This window comes from Cupressus sempervirens, chromosome 9 (assembly GCF_028749045.1).
Source record: "Cupressus sempervirens isolate cs-2001-9-10 chromosome 9, ASM2874904v1, whole genome shotgun sequence".
NCBI classification, from domain to species: domain Eukaryota; kingdom Viridiplantae; phylum Streptophyta; class Pinopsida; order Cupressales; family Cupressaceae; genus Cupressus; species Cupressus sempervirens.
Window position 1 is genome coordinate 10,201,497 of NC_143126.1, and position 24,123 is coordinate 10,225,619.

The window sequence follows — 24,123 nt, forward strand, 5'->3', positions numbered from 1 at the left end:
TGAACAAGTGCACTCAGCTTTTATATAACTATGTGTTCTTTGTAGTTCATTTCTTGTTGAGAATGCATTGTGAAAGAGTCTATTTACATTTTCAGAAAAAACATACAATAACTCAAAACTGGGATTCTTGATTTTGTCTCAACCTATAGAACCAATGTTAATAAATGTTCCCTTTGCTCCGTATTCACCCCAGTCCATGAATTCTAGTATCTTCCTAGTTCCAGCTAGCTGTAGTGGCATCCCAGCAAGCACACCTTCACCCATGGAACCTTGGACACATACCTGTGACAGAGAAGTAGTAAAGTCTGAGTCAGAGAAAACTGTTCAATAAGTTGATATTATCAACCCTTTTCCCATTTGATATGAAAACTCTAATTGTTTTCCAAGCTACCTTGACGCGCTTTCCATCATCTGCAAGAGCCAATGCAATTACTCGTACAAGCTCCATCAGTGTGCCAATTCTATAGACATCCTGTGACCCACTTCAGTTTTAAGTAGGACCAAATTAAGAATATATTTTCTACAAAAGTCACTATGCTATACACCAGTGAGACCCCATACCATATCAGGGTTAAGCTCTGGGATATTTATTTCAACCTGTACAATATGAGAAACAACTGATCAATATAGCTTAAGTTTGAAATTTATTCTTTCGTCATGGTTAAAATTCAAATTTGACTTCCCAACTGTTCTCATGCATTGTTTATTACTAATGGATTCAAACTGTTCATATCAAGCATAAAAAAAGAACACAGATATTCACATTGTAAAACAATTTTCTTGGTTATCTTCCTTTGATGCACTACAAGTTACTTGAACCAAAATTAGCTACATAATGAATCAAGTTTTTAAAACAGTACCATGTTGATGTATTAACAAAATTAAATGTATAAACTCAAAACAGAAATGAAATATCTTTGATTTTATTAATTCCTTGAGGTGTGGTCTCAAAAAGGAAATTGAACTGTTTGACCAGAAAACCAATGCACAGCTGTATCCAGATATATATGGTCATGCTCCTGCATGATCCCAAATCTTTATTTAAGAAAAGAGTCTGAATAAAATTAAGTGAGATATGTTCCTGAAGGGAAAATGAAACAACTCTGATGCTAACATGTCCATCTTCTGAAATCTAAATACCTCAATATAACTTATCCTGCTAATCAAGCAATGATACCTTGCCTGTGAGTTCAATTTTTTCTGGCTAGGTTTCTTCTTTGGCTACTGAAGGAAATTTTCTACTAGCTATTTGTTTGTGATTTTGAAGCTGTTGGCAGCTTTCCCTAAATAATGTTAATGCTAGTGAAAAAAAAAACTCTATTGGCCTCCAGATATTTTTTGCTCTGGTATCAAAGGGCACTACCCATTGATCATTTTCAACCAATAATGGCAATAACATGGGCCATGGGTCTTGTTTGTTCAAAAATCTTAATAAACAAGGACTGATGGTTATAAAATGGCTCCTCTCTCGAATTCCCCTAAAAATAATTAAAGGCAAACAATAGTCGCATACTAATCTACTCCATCAAAATAATTTAATTTATTACAAATTGAACTTCAAGAAACATAAGATAAAGATGCTAAACCAAAGTATCTAACCTTTAGTCTATTCATACCATCTTCTATTGCCCTTATTGTTGCGCAGCGGACATCCTCATAGAAATATTCCCGTATCTCTCGCGAATGAGGTATATTATTGAGCCTTGTAGGAATTCCTTTCCAATTATTCTGACATGTCAATGAATCAAAAGACATGCTCTATTAAAAGAGACAAAGGTTTCTCCGAGCTGTTGTTTTCCTTTTCCTGTCTATTATTTTGGAAAATCTCTTAAACTTCAAGATCAGAATGTTGGTCTACACAAATAAAATCAAAAAATGATAAAACATTAGCATCAAGAGAGGAAAAATGGGTACCTTTCTTTGAAAAGTGTTATAACCCTTGACTGCATCTTCTGTTGTGAACATACAACCAAACAAAGCAGCAAGAGAGAAAAATTAGAATTTTCAATACATATATTGTGATTTGACTAATTTTTAAACTGTTTTTTCAATTTTTGCTTCAACATGTGCTATGCTTAAGGATTGTATCTTTGGCTATGAGAATACAACCAAACAGGGCAGCAAGAAAAAGGAAATTAGGATATACAAAATGGAATTTGAAGCTTGACAAGTTCTAGATGTTAATGTTATAGCTTCAGTCAGATTGATTTGATCATAAAGTGCGTTGATCAATCATCATGATTACCAAGTTCTTCATCATTGTGCTTGACTAATAAACATTAGATGATATATATATATATATATATATATATATATTCAATTAATAATTTTAATATATCTAATGATTCTTGTCAAGGAAATTAATAATAAAAATTATGAAAAATATTATCAAACTGACTGATAACATTCCAAAAGGAATCGGTTCCTTAAACACCGATTACAATAAAGTGCAGATCATGTGTTTTTAAAGGCTGCGATTATAATCTGCAGCGGCCTCTATTATTGATGAGGCATGTCCCATATTGGGACATGACCTTACCTGGCTTAATCCACATAGAGTCATCCCCCTACATGGGACATGACTCCAATATAATATTTATCAAGAGTTGATCTCTGTCCTTTGAAACATAAAAAAATGTTATAAACAGTACTACTACATTGGCAGCGATTCTATATTGAACAAATCTGTTTTATATATTACGATTACATTGGCAGTGATTCTAATTAAACAAGTCAATTATATATATATATATATATATATATATATATATATATATATATATATATAATCTGTAAGAAAAGAAGAAACAAGTGTGTAAATACATTCATAAGCAATATATAAATAAAGATTGAAAGGTATTATATTAGAGCTTACTTCCTTAACATGGTATTAGAGCCAAGTTATATATAATACCGAAAGGATATACAACCTCAGAAAATCTTAAAATATCATCAAAAAGAGTATTCAAATTCATTAGCAATCATGGTGAAAGGAGTTAGATTTGAAGATAGACTTGAGGGTGCTGCAAATTTTGTCTCATGGAAACTCAGATTAACAATGACTCTTAGAGAACAAGAATTCGATTCATATGTAGAAGATGTTGTACCAATACCAGATGAAGAAATTAAGAAAACTCAATGGAAAAGGAATAACAATAAGGCCATGAAGATCCTAGTAGACTCAATTAAGGATCACATAGTCCCTGTCATTTAAAAATTAGACAATGCTCATGCCATGTTTGCCTTCTTAGAGAACATCTATGAGATAAACAATACTAGTTGAGCCCTTGCACTAAAGAAACAACTATATCATATAAAAATGAATAAAGGTGAAACTATTACTTATTTTATAAGAATAACTGAATTGAGGGATCAATTATCTACAATTGGACAGATAATTGACAATGTTGGCACTAAATGGACTTCCCAAGGGATAAGTGCCTGATCCAAACTTCCAAAGTCCAATCGATTAAAAACTGATTGTATTCAAGAGGAATCAAGATTGATCACCAGAGGAATCATCATGAATAAAACTAATGAAGAGATTCAAGTGTTACAAAGAAATTCTCACAAGAAAGGAAAGAAAGGAAATTTCAAACGAAAGAGGGGAAAAGACAACAATAAATATTCATTCAAAAAAAAGAGGGATATGTCTAAAGTGCAGTGCTATAGATGTGATTTGTTTGGTCGTCTTGTCATTAAATATCCTGAAAGACTCAAGAACCAAGCTTCCATAGCAGAAGTCAAGGTTACAGAAAATATGGTATTCTACTTAACATTATCAAGTGAATTAATGACCAGTAGAAATACCTAGATCATAGGCAATGGAGCAGCCTGTCATATAACCGGGTTCAAAGAACAACTAGATAGTCTTGATGAAAATTCAAATGAAGAAGTCACCATTCAAGATAACCCCACACATCCTGTGAAAGGAATTGGGACCCACACTATCCAGCTAAAATCTGGAGTTCCTTACAACTAATTGGAGCCTTATTTGTACTCGAAATCAAAAGAAATCTAGTATCCATCTCAGCCCTACAAGAAAAAGGGAATCATATCACCTTCTTGGATGGAAGGTTCTTACTTGACCTAAGAATTCTAACATCAAGAATGCTTATACTATTGGAGTTCAAGATGGATGTTTGTATAAAGTATAAACTATGTAATCTTCAAAATCAAGCCTCGACTAGTAATGTTTCCAGTACAAATAAAATTTGGCATAGAAGGCTAGGACATCTTAATTTTGGTGCCCTACCCTCTATAGAAAAACATGTTACGAGACTACCTAAATTAAAACCTAAACATGAAGGAATACATAAGGGTTGCGCATTAGGGAAGAATTCTGAAGGGACCATTCAGTGTAGTGAACACAAATCTAAAAATGTACTTGAACTTATTCGCACTAATTTATGTGGACCATTGCCAGTACCCTCCTTAGGAGAACTTAATACTATGTTACTTTTGTTGACAACTACTCTAGAAAGACTTGAATTTATTTTTTAAAACTTAAAGAATCAAGTATTAGCTAAATTCAAAGAATTCAAAGCCTTAGTTGAAAACATGAGTGGGAAAAGAATTAACACCCTAGGTTAGATAATGGAGGAGACCATGTCTTTGAAAACTTTAAAGAATTTTGTAATCCTTCTGGGATTAAGAGGGAGTATAGTGTACCATATATTACTCAATAGAATGGGGTAGCTGAAAGAAAAAATGAAATGTAATGTTCTCGTTATAAAATAAATCATTAATCAAACTATTGTTAGTGGGCTGATTGATTTAATATATCTCGGACCCATTTTTTGTTTTGTTTCCGTAGTTTGCGTTGCCATCAGCTTTGTACACCCTTAGAAAGTTTTCCCCGGAGCGTATTTAAGCACGACTTGTTGGTAGTCATTAGGCAGGCAATTTGAATTATTTCTTTGTATTGTGAATTCTTGTTGGGGTTCTCGGTTGTTCACCATTTCAGAAGTGAAAGACCACCTCTATTTGGCTTTGTCCGGTTTCAGTGGGATTCAAGCCACACCCTATTCCGTCGCCTATAACACTTCGCTCAGATCTGGCAAATCAGAGCACCATTGCTTGGCAAATATCAATTGAAGGTTATTTGAGTTCAAATCTTTATTCTTGTTTGGATTTATTTCATGAATTCAGATCCATAAGTTTGTGGTTACATGAATTAGCATTTCCCTTTGTTCTGGGCATCATTCGTCACTGTAGCTCAGCACAACTAGCCATACATCTTCCCATCACCATCTCGTATGGCCACCTAGACCTACCATACGGCCATTTCCTTTTCTCCTACTTCATCTATAGCAACTATACGACTTACTCTAGCCACCGTACGACCCTCACTTTCCTACCTTACAGCCTTGATCCATACGGCCAACAACATACTCCTCTACCGTACGGCATCTAGTTCCTTGGCACACACCATATAACCATCACCCAATTTCACACCGTACGACATCTGGATGTTTAGCATATGGCCTTCAACACACAGCGTATAGCTTGTCTTTTCCCCTTCCAATTGGGTGTACAAACTCACCTGCATTGTATGGCCATTTCAATGGTCTGAAATCTGAATTGTGAATTGAACAAAAAATCATCAAGCAGAGGGAACATAGGGAATGGATCATCTCAGTGGTATTAGAGCTTCAACACTGCCAGCCTGTGGACAATGAATGAGAGTTTATAGCCGAAAGAGAAGAACCCATTCCATTGATAGAATGGCTGCCGAATCGGAACCCACAACTACCAAACTCGTGGCACTACTGAGAGAACTTGTGAGGAATCAGGCACAAATCAATGATACTCAGCGACTCATGGAAGAGACTCTCAAGAAGTTGGCAGACAATAAAATATTCGGAGAACAAAATGGTCACAACACAAACTTGGTGTCGAGTAAAGAAAACCCTAATCCAGCACGCTCTCAACCTTTCATGCCGTCTTTTCCCCCACAAACAGAGGCACCACCTAGAGGGAAGCAACTGGCCTTTGAAGAAATGCAAGAACAAGTAAGAGAAGATTGGAAAAATGCGAATTTGGAGGAAGATATATCCAACAAAGATTATGCAGATCTGAGAATGAGATATTCAAGAGGCGGAAATAGGGGATACTTTAATGATGATCTCAAGAGGAAGTTGGGTAAAGTAAATCTGTCACCATTTGACGGATCTGGAACCATATCTGCACAAGCATGAGTAATGAAGGCAAATACTTACTTCCAACTTAATCCCATGCTAGAGGAAGAAGCAATTAAATTTGTAAACCTTACACATGGAGGAGTTGTGCATGAATGGTGGCATCACGGCACCATCACACTAGGACATGATCAAATAAATAAGTATGCGGAATTCACTGAGAGATTGATATATCGATTTGATGGCAAAGATCCAGAACTCAATTTCAAAGATTTGGCACAACTGAGGCAAGCTGGATCGGTTGACCAATATTTTGTAGAACTTAAGAAACTCTTTGTTTTGGTCACGAACATTTTTGAAAGAATACGGATAGTGCTCTTCATGGATGGATTGACAGGACCACTGAAGGGTTGGGTAAAAGGGTTCAATACTGCCACCCTGTCGGAGGCCATTAAGAAAGCACAGAGTATGGCATCATCATCGGCATCATCCTCTATGGCTGAAGTGGATAAGTTTATTCTCAAAGGGATGAATCGAGTGTTGGAAAAGGCACGGAAGCAAGAAAGTAAACTTCGATCCTTAGCAGCTGCTAGGCGCCCTTCCCAAGATAAGAAACCTCCCTTCAAAAGAAGAGCAGAACATAGGGACTCTGGAGGACAAAATGATAACAAAAGAGGGTTTACAGGGTCAACACCAAACAGGAATCAAGAAAGTAACTATAATGGGAATGCACAGCAGAATAGGACAAACGCACAACCCCAAGCTCCCACCTGACCTGCTAGAGGATGTTTCACATGTGGGGGAGACCATTTTGCTAGGGATTGTCCAAGGGGACCGAGAACAGGTCCTAAACCATTGCCATCACAACGCCAAATCTATGCTGCAGTAAGAAATCGCCAAACCCGTCATCAAAATACACCTTTGGAGGCTACAGGTACACTTTTCGGCAAACCTATTTGCATCTTGATAGATACTGGTTCATCCGAAAATTTCATATCTCCAGAACTAGTTAAAAGAATGTTATTACCAGTAACAGAAATGGGCACATCATGGACGGTACAATATGGGGATAAGGCTGTTAGGACGGTTGAAAAATGTCTAAAGGATGCACTGGTTGAGTTTCCTGGGATAAGTACTAGGGTGGATTTATATGTCGCTCCCTTGGGAACCTATGATGTGATCCTAGGAATTAACTAGCTAACTGAACATAAAGCCACAGTGGATTGTCTCCATAAGATAGTATACTGCATAGATGATAATGGGTACCAAGCTGAGATTTATGGCATATACAAACCCATAGCCATAGGGACTATTTCAGCTATGCAATTAAAGAAAGCAAGGCGGAAAAGGGGAAACCAAATTTTTATGGCAATATTAAACGAAAATGAGGAAAAGGAAACTCCTACGTTTGAGAATAGCCCCTTTCTCCTTGAGTATCAAGATGTATTCCTCGAAGAATTACTAAGGATGCCACCTAAAAGAGAATTTGATTTTTCAATAGAATTAATGCCAGGGACAGCTCCAGTCTCTAAGGTCCCTTATAGGATGAATACTACAGAACTGCAGGAATTGAAAATACAATTGCAAAAACTATTGGACAAGGGCTAATTAGACCGAGTGTATCCCCATGGGGTGCTCCTGTAATATTTGTCAAAAAGAAAGACAGAACCTTGAGGCTATGCATTGACTATAGAATGTTGAACAAAGTAACTATCAAGAACAAGTACCCTTTACCTCGAATCGATGACTTATTTGATCAAATGAAAGGAGCGTCAGTATTCTCAAAAATTGATCTGCGATCAGGATACCATCAATTAAGGATAAAGGATGAGGATATACCAAAGACAGCATTCCGAATTAGATATGGCCACTATGAATTCACAGTAGTACCTTTCGGGCTAACTAATGCACCTGCTGCCTTTATGAATCTGATGAATAGTGTATTTCATGATTACCTGGATAAATTTCTGATAGTGTTTCTAGATGAGATTTTGATTTACTCTAGAAGTGAAGAAGAACACTTAGACCACTTGCAATTAGTAATGCAAAGACTTCGTAAACATCAATTATATGGAAAGTTATCCAAGTGTGCCTTCTTTGAAAAGAAAATTCATTACCTAGGGCACATTATATCTGCCGAAGGCATCTCTGTGGATCCCGATAAGATCAAAGCTATAACAGAATGGCCGATTCCTAAGAATGTATCTGAAGTAAGGAGTTTCATGGGTTTAGCTGGGTATTACAGAAGGTTTGTTAAGGACTTCTCAAGTATAGCCAATCCTATTACTACATTGCAAAAGAAAAATAAAAGATTTATATGGACGGAAAAATGCGAAAGAGCATTCCAGATTTTAAAGGAAAGGTTAACATCAGCACCTATTTTGAGGGTACCTGACCCTCATGGTCACTTTACAGTAGTCACAGACACGTCTATAGAAGGTCTTGGAGGAGTCTTGATGTAAGATGAAGGTGTAGTTGCTTATGAATCCCGAAAACTGAAAACTCATGAAATAAACTATGCTCCACATGATCTTGAATTAGCTGCCATAGTGCACGCTCTACAAAAATGGAGGCACTTTTTGCTGGGAAAACCTTTTGAGTTGAAAACTGACCACCAAGGATTAAAGTACATTTTTACTCAACCTCATTTAAATGCAAGGCAAAGAAGATGGTTAGAATTTTTAAGTGAGTATGATTTTGAAATTGAGTATATCAAGGGGAAGGAAAATCGGGTAGCTGATGCTCTAAGTAGAAGAAGGCATATCTTGGCAATCTCTACCTTACAAATAGATTTGAAACAACAAATTTTAACCGAGCAAGTGAAAGATCCATGGTATCTACAAGTTAAGGATGCGCTCGAAAATTCTTCTACTAAACCCAAGTATGAAGGATACACTCTGGAGCCCTGTGGGATGATGAAATATCAAAGTCGGATATATGTTCCCAATCTTAGAGGATTAAGAGAAACTATTTTAATTGAAGCCCATAGTGCTCCCTACTCGAGACACCCTGGAGTGAACAAAATGTATGCTGATCTAAAGAAACTCTACTATTGGCCGGGTATAAAAAGGGACCTAGTCACCACAATAGCTAAATGCCTTGAATGTCAACGGATAAAAGCTGAACACTTGCACCCGGCAGGATTACTTTACCCACATAGTGTGCCACAATATAAATGGCATGTTATAAGCATGGATTTCGTTCAGGGGTTACCTATGACATCCCATAGACATAATTGCATTCTAGTGATTGTAGACAAGCTTACCAAAGCAGCCCACTTTATCGCAGGAAATTTGACAAATGATGCCCCAGCGATAGCTCGAAAATTTATTAAAGAAATTTTTCGGCTACATGGTGTACCAGAAAAGATTATTTCAAATAGGGATGCTAAATTCACATCCAGGTTCTGGACCACCTTACAAGCTGCCTTGGGAACACAACTAAAATTTAGTACATCATACCATCCAGAAACTGATGGGCAAACTGAGAGAACTAATCGAGTTTTAGAAGATCTACTCCGTATGTATTGTATGGATCAGCAAACCAAATGGGAGGACTATTTACCACTAATGGAATTTGCTTATAATAATTCTTTTCAGGCTACTATTGGTATGGATCCATTTGAAGCACTTTATGGAAGAAAGTGTCGAACACCATTAAGCTGGGACAGATTGGAGGATAGGATCGTAATTGGGCCGGAGATGTTGCAGGACATGGATAATCAAGTACAACTAATCAGACAGAGAATGAAGGAAGCAATTGACAGGCAGAAAAGTTATGCGGATAAACATAGAACTCCGCGGAATTTCCAGATCGGTGAAAAAGTGTTTCTTAGAGTTCGTCCTCATAAGAGTTCCACATCTTTTGGAAGGAAATCCAAATTGGCCCCACGCTTTGTTGGACCTTTTGAAGTTCTAGAGGAGATTAATCTAGTAGCTTATCGCTTAGCTTTGCCTCCAACATTGAGCCGTATTCATGATGTGTTCCATGTATCCTTGCTAAAAAGGTATAAACCTGACCCTAAACATATTTTGAACTGGAATGCACTACAGGTGGAAGAACCAGGAACTATAACAATCCAACATTACAAATCATAGAGAGGCGACAATACCAGTTGCACAACAGAATGGTGGATCAATGTAAAGTCCAGTGGGATCAGTATTCAGCAGAGAATGCAACTTGGGAAGATACCGCGGAAATGGAAAAACATTACCCAAATATATTTTGAGGAAAAAAAGAAAAAAAAAACCAACCAATTTTGATGTTATTTTGGATAAACTCTACGAAGGCTCAAATATTTTGTTAAATGATATTTTGTTTTCCAAAGAATTGGCACTTGTTAGCATAAAAATTGACATTTGATATAAGATGTTTTGAACAATCTATAAAGCATGTAAACAGGATTGGTAGGATTTGATTTTTATAAATAGTTTAATTGTATTAGCATAAAAAGAGTTATTTTATGATTATTTTTATTCTTACAAACAAATTTATATGTACAAATTTGGTATGCACACCTTGTTTCTGATGTTGTCTCCTGACATCATGTTTTAATGCATCGGGACGATGCATTTTTAAGGGGGGAAGGATGTCACGACCTCTATATTGCTCATTTGTTGCAATTCCAATAAATAATTTGTCTTTTATTTTAAAAATAATTTCTTGAGATTTATTTATCAAGTTTTAGTTTGAAAATATTTAATGTGTTTTCTTTAGAGGTAATTTAATTAAAAATAAATAAATTTTGCGATTATTTAATGAATTTTTATTTATTTTTAATTCTGCTTTTTAAAAAAATTCGGGAGTCTTTTTTTTATAGTAATTAATACATAAGAAGTTTTATGTTTATTTTTAGATATTAATTAAATAAAATGATATTGGTTTTAAGCAAATTAGTTTTTTTTTTACATTAAAGTACTAACTAAGAAAACTTCTTAAAAATAGAATTTAAAATAACTTTTAAAAAAAACATACATTCACAAAAGAATAATTTCACAATTTTGGAACTAAGCATTTAACTAATGATTAAAGGTAAATATTGAGGGGATCAAATAAAGGTCAAAGGTAAAATGAAATGAGCCAAAAAGCTTTAAATTTGATGCATCGATTTATATTAGATAAGGAGGTTACAATGTTTTGTTTCTTATTCATAACAAATTTAAAAGTATAAACATTGTTTTTTTTGGGTAATATAAGACGTAGGCGGCTAAGTTAATGTTATAAAACCCACGGGAATGGAGCATATTTCATTTTTGAAGAGGTGGGCACAGGAGACGGCAAGGCTGGATGAGGAGATGTGTCGAACCAGGAGGGAATGGGAGACAACGTGGCCGGTACAGGGGTGTCCTCCCATGCAGTGGCAACGTGGAAGCTTGGGGAAGAAGCGAATCAGATTTGGGTTGATCCAAAAGAGGGCAGCGTGAATGTGGAGAGAGTCTGGCCATAGGGTTTTTGCCGCCACAAAAATGGGGATAAAAAGTGGAGAGTCATTCTCTTGACGGGTGGATAGGGAGGATACGTGCCAGGAGTCTCAGGAAATCAAGAATAACTGAACCTTAGTCTGTTGTTCCAAAGTCTCAGTTTAATACAGAATTTGCAGCAAGAAAGAGAACAGTATTAGTCTAGAGGTAGCTGCTTGGTATCACAGTAACAAATTCCCAGTTATTCTTTTTCCTCATCTCCACTCTTTCAGTCAAACCAGGTATGTAAAATTTATTTGGGAAAAACATTTCTTTCAGTTGTTTTAGTTATGTACGGAGGTTGTTGCACAAGAATTACAGCTGAGAGATATTAAGGAAACTTATTTAGTTATATTTTGTTGTTTTGCTTCTTATGGTAGTGTTACAGCTGAATACGTCTTTGGGGTAGTCTTAATTTGTTTTGTTGATAAATGTACACATAAACTTTGATTGGTGTAGATGGTTCATTCTAAGTTTATATTGCAAAGTTATATTACTTCTTGATACTGGGAGCCATCAGTGATTAGGAATGTTCATATATCAATGTTTGTGCTGTTAGGAATGTTTGCCAAAAACAGTTTGATCAATTGGATATAAAATTGTCACTATACAGCAAACCCTACTATTTGGTATATTCTTGCTTTTTATTGTATGTTCTGTTAATGCATTACAATTGGAGTGATCTGCTGTACCTATTTGTTAGTATAGCAGCAGAATAGTTAAATTGCCATTTTTATTATTCTTCGCCCCCTGCCAGTCATTGAATTAAGTGATACTGAATTTTTCTCATTCTCCGTGTTTGGAAGTTTTGGGTTGTTAAGGAATGGCTTTGGAATTGTGTCATAGGTGACTTGGATGAGACCTGCATTTGAAATTTGAAGTGTGCTGATATAGAGTTTGCTGAAGTTTATTGTATTCAAAAAAATTTCAATTCACTGCACTTAATACAAAAGTAAACTATCGATTTGAAATTTCTACGTATATTTGCAAACCTTGATTTTACTTGGAAACTGAAATCTCAAAAATCCTTAAACAATTGCTAGAATCTGTTTTAATATTTAATTAAAATAGAAAAGAATGGCATTTGTGTAATGTTACCTTTTGTTTGAACTTTGAAAATAAGTTAATGATTAACCTTACATGTCAAACATTATCCTTTGGTGCAAAATAAAACTCAGAACCCATTTTGTAGTATAGGCATAATATTTTATCTTCAGCATGGTATGTTACAGCTGTTGAGAAGACTTTACATACGATAACTAACCAAGTGAGGAATTAAGGTACATACACATAGGGGAACATTGTACACGGACAAACTAAAAATCTCTAAAAGCTAGTTTTATACATAATATAATGGATGCTTAAGATTGCCGCCTAATTCGCCTTAGTAGGTGTATGGCGGTGAAGAACTACTCGGAAATGAAGAGAACCCCACAAGGGTCGTCTCCATAGTAGTTACATCAAACTTAGAACAAACAGAACTACATATTAGTAGCGAGTGTGCGTTCCATTGATATTTTGATCTCGTGGATACGGGTATGTAGGCAGCCTAGAAGGTGAAGAATACCTCCTAAGCACAGATACTTTGGACATAGTTGTTGTGGTTACTTAACTCTCGTTAAATTGTAACTCATTTCAAAGCTTAAACAAAAAAAAAAAGCATGGTAACAAAAAGCAACATAAAGAAGTTAAATAAAGATCCTCAGGAAGGTACCTATACCTGGCCCGATGCCCGAAAGCCGAGAAGGGGTATAGGACTTAGTAACTCGGTCGGTGGTCTTACACCTGGTTAAAAGCCCGAAATCCAAGGAAAGGTGTGGACCTATTGGTATTGATAAACCTTGCAAAGAACCTTGGCTCAGTTCTGGGCAGACTGTGTAACTTCTTGCAAGCCACCCGAACCTAGATTGGTCCCGAAGGGTGAAAGACTTTGATCAGAGCAGTGTTTACTTCTGTCCTCTATGATAAACAATCTCAGTAAGATGGAGGTACAGATTCTAGGTCACTTACTTGTTATTGTTAACCTACCCTGTAGAGGTAGAGGTATGACCAAGAAGGCCGCTTATGTGTGTTCATCGGGTTCCCATCCTGGATGGATGGAGGTACGGCATCACGGTCACTTACTTGCCAACCTACCTCGTATGAGTAGAGGTATGACCAAAGGTGGCCGCTTAAAATGCTTAAGCACCTATCTCGGTGAGGTAGAATGCTAACCCAATAGACGGTCTAATTGGCCCAGGACAGAAGAGCCCGGATTGGCTAATTAATACTAAGTCTAATATGGACAATATAAGGAAAAAAAAATCTCCTGAGTAAATCTAGTATAAACTTAAAAAAAATAAAAATGGACTGGTAAATTGTGCTAATAAGATAGGTTATCTTTCTAAATGTTTCATATTTTATTTTAAGGATTGGAGGGTCCTTACAGATCAATACAAAGTGGTGGATGACATCAGTTACTATAAAAATCAGATATTTTTAGTGACAGAATCCAAATTGAAGCAGAAAATTTTGAAGGAGGTACACAACTCACCCTTGGCAGGACACCTGGGCTTCCTCAAAACGTACAGACATCTCAAAGAGAGAGGTTTTCATGAAAAGGACTTAAAGGGGATGTATTGCAATATGTAAGAGAGTGTGCGATCGGCCAACAGAACAAATCCAAAAATACCCTACCTGTTGGGTTACTACAACCTCTGCCAATTCTAGAACATAAGTGGGAAATTATCTCGATGGATTTCATAACTGGACTTCCCAAGGTGAATGAAAAAGATTGTATCTTCGTGGTGGTTGATAGATTGACAAAGTACACACATTTCTTTGCCATCCCCTCAGATTTTTAGGCTATACAAGTTGCCGATCTATTTTTCAAAGAAGTCTTTCGTTTGCACGGGTTACCCCGAAACATTGTCAGTGATCATGATGGGCGATTTATCAATATTTTTTGGACAAACTGTTTTAGAACAGGGACAGAATTGTCACCAAGTACTAGTTACCACCCTCAGATAGATAGACAAATGGAGATTGTGAACAAGTGCCATGTAGCTTTTCATGTGCTTGAAATGGACCCAATCCTGTTTCATAAGTTCTACTTGTAGGCTTACTTTTGCAAATTGCACCTTGAAGCTGAATACAGACTTTCAGAATGTTATATTACCACTATAATAAACTTTACTAATTCTAACCACGGAGTTCTGATTTAACACTAGGGTGTTTTGTCAAACAATTATCAAGAAAACCAAGTCTTGAACACACTGTACTGATATGTTCCTGTAGGAATTTGGCCAACAGTTGGCAAGCACTTGACTGCTGCAGATTAACACACACCATTGCAATTGTTTACTGTTAATATTCCCAATCCAACAGTTTACCACTGACACCTACCTTCAGATTAATGTGTGCAGAACCCAAATAATGGAATATGGCCAAAGAACACTAATGCGATTTAACTGAATAGAAAAAGGGGGGTATTTACACAACGCCTTCTTCTTCTGCTAGGGAAATGATTGCCAGTTAGTATATCGTCCAATCTGCCCAGCTACCACGCCCAACACTATCACAACTATTCTCCTGAACTACTGTAAGACAAAATAAAGGAGATGTCTCTTTTCCTCCTTGCCGTATAGTGAACTATTTAGTTCCTGTTGTCTTAAACCACAAACCGACTATCCTCCAGAATCGGCAATCTATAAAGCTCACTCTTCAAACCTCATATCTCTGCTTCATCACCCTAGCATCTCATCGCCATTAACTTTAGAACCTAAACCACTATTCATACACTAGGAGAGGCTGAGTTTAATCAATAAACAGTTGTACATTTCATTAAGAAAGTTCAGGCTGAGTTTGGCATTCAAGTTTTACAACAATCCAATAATCAGTGAAACAATGAAACCTCCATTGTATTATGATTATAACAGTAACATCATAGGCAGACAATCTAACATATGGTAGAGAGGTAAGAATGACAGACCTGAGATATCGTAAATGTCCTTTCCAAAAGGTTTCTAAAACCGAGCTTATTGATTTAGGTGTTCTGAGATCCAACCATGTGGCCAACCATCTGTTGAAACCACCCCTTGTATGTTAGTAGAATGGTGCTATCTGTACTAGAGACAAGGTTCCTTCCTACGCTGACCAAAATGTTAATCGATACTGCCCTTCCTATGCAACAATCATGTTCAGTTATAAGAGAGTGATACCCTGAATGGCTCTTGGTTCCCACACAATATCACTAGTATTAATGTGAGACAAACAACCTTGACCTGTAGCTGCGATATCCGCCTCCCTTTACTTGTCTGGAAACCTCCTCATGCCGCGGTTAAAGTGCTTCTTTTGCCCGGATGTATCAACGTTCATGCCTAGATAAACACATCCATAGCCTTCGCATTAACCTTGGGACGCCTTGCTAGACAACTGACTCCCCTTCTTACTGCTGTTACTCCCTACGATACTGGAGGATGTTGACTACTCGTGGAAGATGATCCCGACTAGCATTACAACTTACTGCTGGATCCGTCAATCACCAATCCGTCCATGCTGTTCTTTGTTAACTTGAGGCTGTGGATCATCCAACTGGGCTTGTTCTCTTGCCGTGGCAACACAACTATTCCTCACATCTTGTCAATGTTGGAGGATCACTGGTCTCCAAGGCCACGTTAGGAGTGAGAATGTCGTGTAGAGACGATGTAGCCGGGAGATGTATGGATGCACCTTGCTGTTGTGATATACCTGATTCTTGTGATGTTAAAAACGTCCTTCCTCTGAAATAGACTCTCACTATATGCAAATGCCCAGACGATAATAAAACCACCACGTGAGCTTCAACTAAATGCAGATGTTATTGAAAATCTGTATGCCATATCCCTATCCAGTATGGAAAACCTTCCTCGTTGTGGTTTGCTGAGTATTCTCCTCTGAGTCAGTAACTACAACAATAAGTCCTGCATTTACTTCCTCTCCATACGTGCCTACAAGTGGATACACTTTTCGGCAGAGCATAAAGGATTCAAATTCACTTCCAGATCAGTTTTCCCTCCTTTGGATCACTGCTCTTCCTCTCTGTCAAACGTGCCTATAATAACCGAGTGTAAATGTAGAGGTGTACAAACTTCACAATAATTAGGTTCCCTTCAGACTGGTAGAATAACTAGGCTTTGTTAAAGCTTCACAGGCTGGCAAGAAAATCAACTTTGATACCACTATAATATCTCTTTCTGGATATTTACTAAAAACCCTTGATATAAAACTAGCAAATTTAAAACTGAACAGTAAACCAACATTTGATATAAATTTTAGAACGTTAATCGATTTATAATCAGCAAATATGCATACAAGAAAACCAAGAAAAGTGTTTATTTCCTCAAATATTCAAAAGTACATATTTAAACCAACAATTAACACAAATAGTTTGCGTCCAACCTCCAAAAGCTTCTTCAAGGGTTTGCATCCTTGAAGAGATAACCAGTCACTGTTTTCAGCTCCTAGATCAATATTTGTTTATAAATATTATCCTCTTCATAACTTCCCATGTGGAGCTTGTTGTACCTTTATCACTTTTCCTAATGTGATGCACTCTCTTTTAAGAAATGTGGGATAAAGCATATTTTTTGTCCTTTAGTCACTTAAGTGAACATAGTACCTTTTTAAAAATAAAGTGACAAGTTAAAAGAACTTTAATAGTCACTTAGTAAACCGTATAATCATCAGGCATTAAAATAACTGATCAAACAAACTCAGATAAGCACGTGCAATAGCTCGTTGGAAAGCTCTTGGTGAGACGCTTCCAAACCAACACTGGAATATCAAGAATACTGGGGCTCTGTTTACTTACTAAAAATAGTAAGTATCTGAACAACTTGCCAATAACTGCTCTGATGGGTCGGAAACTAGAAATGTCTAGGCCAAATCTTGAACCGAACCCTGTAAGAACATTTTCGCCCCCAAAACTGAGGCAAAGTGAGCCGGCAAGACCGAATTATAATGTCCCAAAAAAAGGGGACATTACAGTTAGGTTTCATGCTTGTTGACTCCTAGATGAAGTGTCCCTTCCCTAACTCCTTTCTTGGCACTGCTTCCCTCCTTCGACGTGCTCCTGCAAGAAGAAAATCCTCCACAATAATATCATATTCTTTAAAATATTCAAAATTATTTTAACAAGCTATTAATCATAGATCATAACCGCTAACTAACATTTAACTTCTCACGAAAAAAAACTTCCTAATATTTCAAGATAGCAATATAAAATCTTAACTGATAACTATCATGTCATCTTCACATGAAATCGTAACAATTAACCATTATACTATTTCACATGATCATAACCAATTTTAACTATCAACTAACTTCAGATGAAAACACAACGGCTATATAATCAATTTAAAAACTAAGCAAGAATTGGGATGTAACAGGAAGTTCAATGGGTATCATGGGTGTAATCTGAAAATACATAAGCCATGAGTCTTGTATGATCACCTTGGGGCTCTCAGACCCTACTATCTCCCCACTCGGTAGCTCTACCAATCTGTATATGGCTGCCACTAGCTCGGACTAGGCTACCATGTCAACCACCTCACAAAGCTTATCCATCAACTCCATAGCCTCAACTCCCTTGGCTAATAGCTTTACTCCAACGGATTGTGCCGCTACTAATACTAACTTTGGCTCTAATTTTAGTGTTGGTACAAACATTCCTATATTAACTATGCCCTTTAACTCTCTAATGCGAGTACCAAAACTATCGTCGTGGTACCAAATAATGGACATGGCGTCAACGAGGGTGATCCCAAGATAAGTGGCTAAGTAAACAAAACTCGCGTATGACCACTACCCAAAGGTGTAGGTGTGGTCTCACTTGTAGCTAACAGCGAATCTATTGCCTCTCCCTCAAACATTTGGCTCTCTTCACCAACCATCTAGAGGCCAACTCCACTTGCTCCAGACGTCTCACAAGAATCCTCCCTACCACTATTCACATCCTCCTCCAACTCACACTTTGATACTACCTGGCACTTTTGATTTTGTCATGTCGTTGCACCACATGTGTCGAAATGTTGCTAGTAGAGAATAGATGGTTCACCTAGGTGCCATGATACCCTACAACTTCACCTCCAACTCATAGTTTTCTATTTGTATGCAAGTGGATCCAAGAAGAACCCAATGGTGCATTGGGGCATGTAGAATGTTTAGTGTTTGAGCATAATAAACTTATACATTCTCTTAACCAACAAGGATGCCCAGTCATAGACAATACCATTCCTGATGTCATTCATCAAGACATTCTGTGGGAGTGCAATGTCAAACACTCTTTTGGAACTCATGAGCCTATTGTTCACCAGATCCATGAGACAACGCCACTCGCTAGATGCAATAAAGGATTCCTTGATTTTGTGGCCTTCCGAGACACAAGTTATGGAATCCATCTCCGTTGGTGTTAACACTCAAGAAATCGTTCTTATCAGGTTCTCTTTCTCCTCTCTGGCCATCATTTTTGCCTATAGATCATCTTTTGCCCTTTCCTTTCTACAATAGAGAAAGATTGTTTCCACATCAAAAGAAACAAAAACTAAAACAAACATATAATACAAAATTATAAATTGGATCAAGGTATCTCCTGTTGATTGTGGGAGATGACTCAACCAGTCAACTGTAGGGCTCACTCCAACAAAATTCCACACCACGCTTTCAAGAAATAGTTTCTTTGTTGCTTCCCTTATGGGTATCAATTGACGCGTGCAATATAGATATGAAGTCTAACGTATGTTCCGTCTCCTCTTCAAAAAATTCTTGGAACACATCATCTTCTCTACTACTAACCTCGCTTAGTAGGTTGGCCCATTATTCTCCCTTCGCCATATACTACTCTCCATCACTCCCAAATCTGTATAGGTAATGGCACCAAAGGTTTGCCCCATATGGTAACAAATTCACATACAAGAATATATAGTAACATATTAATGAATACAAGAATATATAGTAACAAAAAGAAACATAATGCAACAAAAAGTATCAGAGAACTCACCAAGCCTTCTTCATTCATATCAATGAGTATTTATAGTTACATATATACCAGACGTACTCACAATGTTAACACAATTATTACTCCAAAAATATTGATGTCTCTCGCACTCAAGTACATGTTACATATAAATGTCGAAGGGATGTGATGTAATGTTCTCGCTATGTAACGATTCAATTTGCAAGCAGATTACTGCAACCTTTCCCTTGGAATGAAGTACGTATAGTGAGGAATGAGTCTAAAGGATGTTCGTGGGGAGAGAGACAGTCTCTGTGATGGCCGTACGGTAGTGTAGTGGTGTGTAGGAGTACGAAAGAGATGACTGTACGGTGTGGGATTGCCCACATGAATAGACTATACGGAGGAAAGTATTTGGATTGTCGTACGGTGGAGAAGCTTGGTGTACGGTATTCTAAAGAAGATGTACAGTGGAGCAAGCTTGGTCTACAGTATTCTAAAGAAGCCGTAAGATGCTTAGAATGACCGTACGGTGGTTGGTCAAGGCCGTACGGGCCTAGGAAATGCCGTACGGATGTGTATGCACAGATATGGTGTACGGAAATGATGAATGCCGTAGGAAATGAATGGTAACGAGTTGTATGGAAAGAAGAAAAAAAAAACACCAAGCCGTACAACTAGAATAAGTGTCCCGGATTGCACAGGGGGCTTCAATAGAGATATCTGTATAATTAATTCTTCAAATTGCCGAATACAGATCGAGGTAGAAACCAACGGAATAAGGTGAGGATTGAATCCCACCGAAACCGCGCAAGCCAAATAGGGAAGGTCTTTCACTTCCGAAATGGCGAACAATGCTGAACTCCAACAGGAATCCGCAGTACAGAGAGATAAAATCCAAAAGCATACCTATCGACTACTACGAGCTGTGCTTAAATACCCATCGGGCAAAGCTTTCCAAGGGTGTACAAAGATTAGCCGACGGCGACACAAATTACTATGACAAAATTAAATTTGGGTCCGAGTTAAATTAAACAATCGGCCCGTTACACAAAAATAATTAAATACATTTATTTCTGTTTGGGAACATTACAGTCCTCCCGTCCCGAAATTTGCTTGTCCTCAAGCAAATGCAGTGCCGGATGCTGAAGGATGTGTTCCCCTTCCCACATTGCATCGTGCAGCGATAGATGTCGCCAATGTACCAGGAATTCTCACCGTTCGGTTACGCAAGACTTTTTCGCGTACTTCGAGAATCTCAGCAGGTTCCAAGATGAGTTTCCCTTCCTCATTGAGTGTTGGAAGATCTGTAGTGACAGAGATGTTTTGCCCAATAGCCTTCTTCAAGCAAGAAACATGGAAGACATTATGAATGCGACTACCTTCGGGAAGCTCCAGTTCGTACGCTACCTCAACAATGCGACGGATCACGCGATAGGAACCATAAAACCGGGGCTTTAGTTTCTCCTTTCCTGTTCCCTTCAGTGAGGACTATCGATAAGGCTGTAGTCGGAGATAGACCAAATCCCTTACTTCAAAACTCCTCTCTAATCGGTGTCTGTTGGCATATACCTTTTGTCGATTTTGTGCCTGCTGCAGTTTTTCTTTCAAACTCTTCAGAATGCCCTGTCCTTCTTCAGGCCAATCCTTCGCCTTTGGAGCGCGACTGTCGCTCAACACTATATCAAGGAAGGAGAGTGGTTCGTACCCGTGCAGAGCCTTGAACGGCGTCATTCCGATCGACCTGTGATAAGTGGTATTGTAGCAATATTCTCCGAGGTGGATCCATTTCAGCCACGCGCGTTGTTGTGTCGAGACGTAGTTTTGTAGATAACCTTCGACCCATTTGTTCACAATTTCAGTTTGCCCATCTGTCTGTGTGTGGTAACTTGTGCTCGGTGATAGTTCAGTTCCTGCCATCCGAAACAGTTTTGTCCAGAAGATACTGATGAAGCGTCTATCCCGGTCGCTGACAATGTTTCGGGGTAACCCGTGTAGGCGAAAGACTTCTCTGAAAAACAAATCGACGATCTGTGCAGCCTGAAGGTCCGAAGGGATGGCGAAGAAGTGAGCGTACTTTGTCAATCGGTCAACTACCACGAAGATGCAATCCCTTCCGTTCACCTTGGGAAGACCTGTTATGAAATCCATTTATATACTTTCCCACTTATGTTCAGGAATCGGCAGAGGCTGTAGCAGTCTAGCAGGAAGAGTGTGTTCGGATTTGTTCTGTTGGCAAACAGTACATGCTCTAACATGCTGCAATACATCCCCTTTCAATCCCTTCCATGAGAGCCTCTCCCGCATACTTCTATAAATTTTTAGGAAGCCGGGATGACCAGCCAAAAGGGAGTCGTGTACGTGCTTCAGGATCTTTTTCTTCAACTTTGATTCAGGCACTAGGTAGATCCGATCCTTATAATAAATGATATCATTCACCACCTTATAACGATCATCATGGATGTGACCATCCATTATCTCACAGGCGAAAGTATTCTTGGAATATTCCACCAGCAATTGTGCCTTCCAATCGGCTAAGATCTACTCTAGTGAGCAGATGGTGGGTCTTCGGGACAAGGCATCTGCAACAACATTGTTTTTCCCCTTTACATATTCAATATAAAAATCAAAAGATTGAACCTTGCTTACCCATTTTTGTTGCCGTTCGTTCAGATCTCGCTGCTCCAGGAAATATTTCAAACTGTTGTGATTCGTACGAACAACAAACTTGGCACCAACCAGGTACTGCCGAAACTTGGTCAGTGCGTGAACAATGGCCAACATTTCCTTATCATAGATGGAATACAGGTGCTCGGTTGGTGTAAGCTTCCTGCTCTCATAGGCGATGGGGTGTCTGTCCTGCATCAAAACTGCTCCAATGCCTTCCCCTGACGCGTCGCATTCTAAAATGAATGGTCGGGTGAAGTCGGGCAATGCCAACACCAGACAAGTGCTCATGGCCTCTTTTAACCTATCAAATGTGAGTTGCCCTTCTTCATTCCACTGGAAAGCCCCTTTCTTCGTTAGATCTGTTAAAGGCGCGCTGAGCTGAGAAAAACACTTGACAAATCTCTTGTAGTAGCTGCACAATCCGAAGAACCCTCGCAGATCCGTGAGTGATTTCGGGGGAGGCCAATCGAGGATAGCATGGATCTTCCCTTGATGCACTTGAACCCCATATTGACTGACAACATGCCCCAAGTACAATATCTCCGTCATTCTGAACTCACATTTGGATTGTTTGGCGAACAGGGACTGTTCTTCCATGATACTTAGAACCTCATTCAAATGTTTCAGGTGCTCCTCCCACGTCCTGCTATAAATAAGAAGATCATCAAAGAACACCAACAAATACTTATGCAACTGCTTGTTAAAGATGCGGTTCATGCATGACTGGAATGTAGCAGGTGCGTTGGTTAGACCAAACGGCATGACCAGGAACTCATAGTGTCCGTAATGGCAACGGAATGTCGTTTTCTCCACATCCTCTTCCCTCATTCGGATCTGATGGTATCCAGAACGGAGATCTATTTTTGAGAAATAGACCGCACCATATAGTTCATCCAGCAACTCATCTATCCTTGGAATGGGGTACCTATTCTTTACTGTCCTCTTGTTCAGTGCGCGATAGTCCACACACATACGCAACGTTTCGTCCTTCTTCTTGACCAACACCACTGATGATGTGAACGGGCTAGAACTGGGACGGATCCATCCCTTATCAAGTAACTCTTGGATCGTCCGTTCGATTTCATCTTTGAACTTCTTCGGGTGGCGGTACAGTGTGGTTATAACAAGTTTTGCTCCTGCTTCCAACTCTATTGTATGTTCAAATCCTCGATGCGGCGGTATGCCAGGAGGAATATCCATGAAAACCCTTTCATGCTTACTTAAAACATACTGAAGCTCTTTATCTTGTGGAGGTGTTTGGTGCCCTTTAATAGGTTCCACTGAGATGAAACATTGTGCAGCCCACGCAACATCATCATGCCGTAGGATTGCCTCCATCCGATGCGCAGACACTTCCTTCGGTCCTTCATTTGCCATCCCTCGGAGGATCACCTTCTTCCTGTCAACCACGAAAGTGAAGTCCATTCGCTTGAAACTCTGAGTGTATTCATCAAGCATCTCCATCCACTGTATGCCGAGGATGACCTCCATGTCGACCAGATCCACTATGAAAAAGTCCTCTATCACCATGTGATGCTCAGCTGAGGAACTAGGTGCGTGCAGGGCAGGGAAGTCCCTCCGGCAACTTTGACTTGAAAGCCCACGTGTGCTTCCATCGGAAGATTTCTTCTCTGTACTAAAGATGAATTTATGAAATTCAATGTAGCTCTGCTATCCAGCTTCACTGTGACCCTTTGTCCCTGAAGGGTACCTCGCACACGAAAAACTGTGCACCTCGGACTGCTAGCCAAGGCAATGGATCCTCCACGTTTTATTAAAGCGGCAATCCTCTCCGTATGGTTGAAGTTGGCCATGTCAATGTTACTGCTAGGTTGGATGTCTTCCACTGGCGTTTCCTCTCGATCCTGCTCATCTTCTTCAT

At 38.5% G+C, this 24,123-nt stretch overlaps 1 protein-coding gene across 2 annotated transcripts in view; it reads right to left on the minus strand.

Annotated features, from left to right (window-relative positions):
• LOC149537376 (adenylate kinase family protein) overlaps positions 1–24,123 on the minus strand; it is a 409,112-nt gene that overhangs the window by 150,633 nt on the left and 234,356 nt on the right. For both annotated transcript variants that reach the window (XM_089802873.1, XM_089802872.1), the window contains 5 exons: positions 1,915–1,952; positions 1,600–1,728; positions 562–597; positions 392–472; positions 144–282 (listed from right to left, as the gene is read on the minus strand). In XM_089802873.1, the coding sequence (XP_089658999.1) occupies positions 144–282; positions 392–472; positions 562–597; positions 1,600–1,728; positions 1,915–1,952 (423 nt within the window). The remainder of the gene's footprint in view (positions 1–143; positions 283–391; positions 473–561; positions 598–1,599; positions 1,729–1,914; positions 1,953–24,123) is intronic.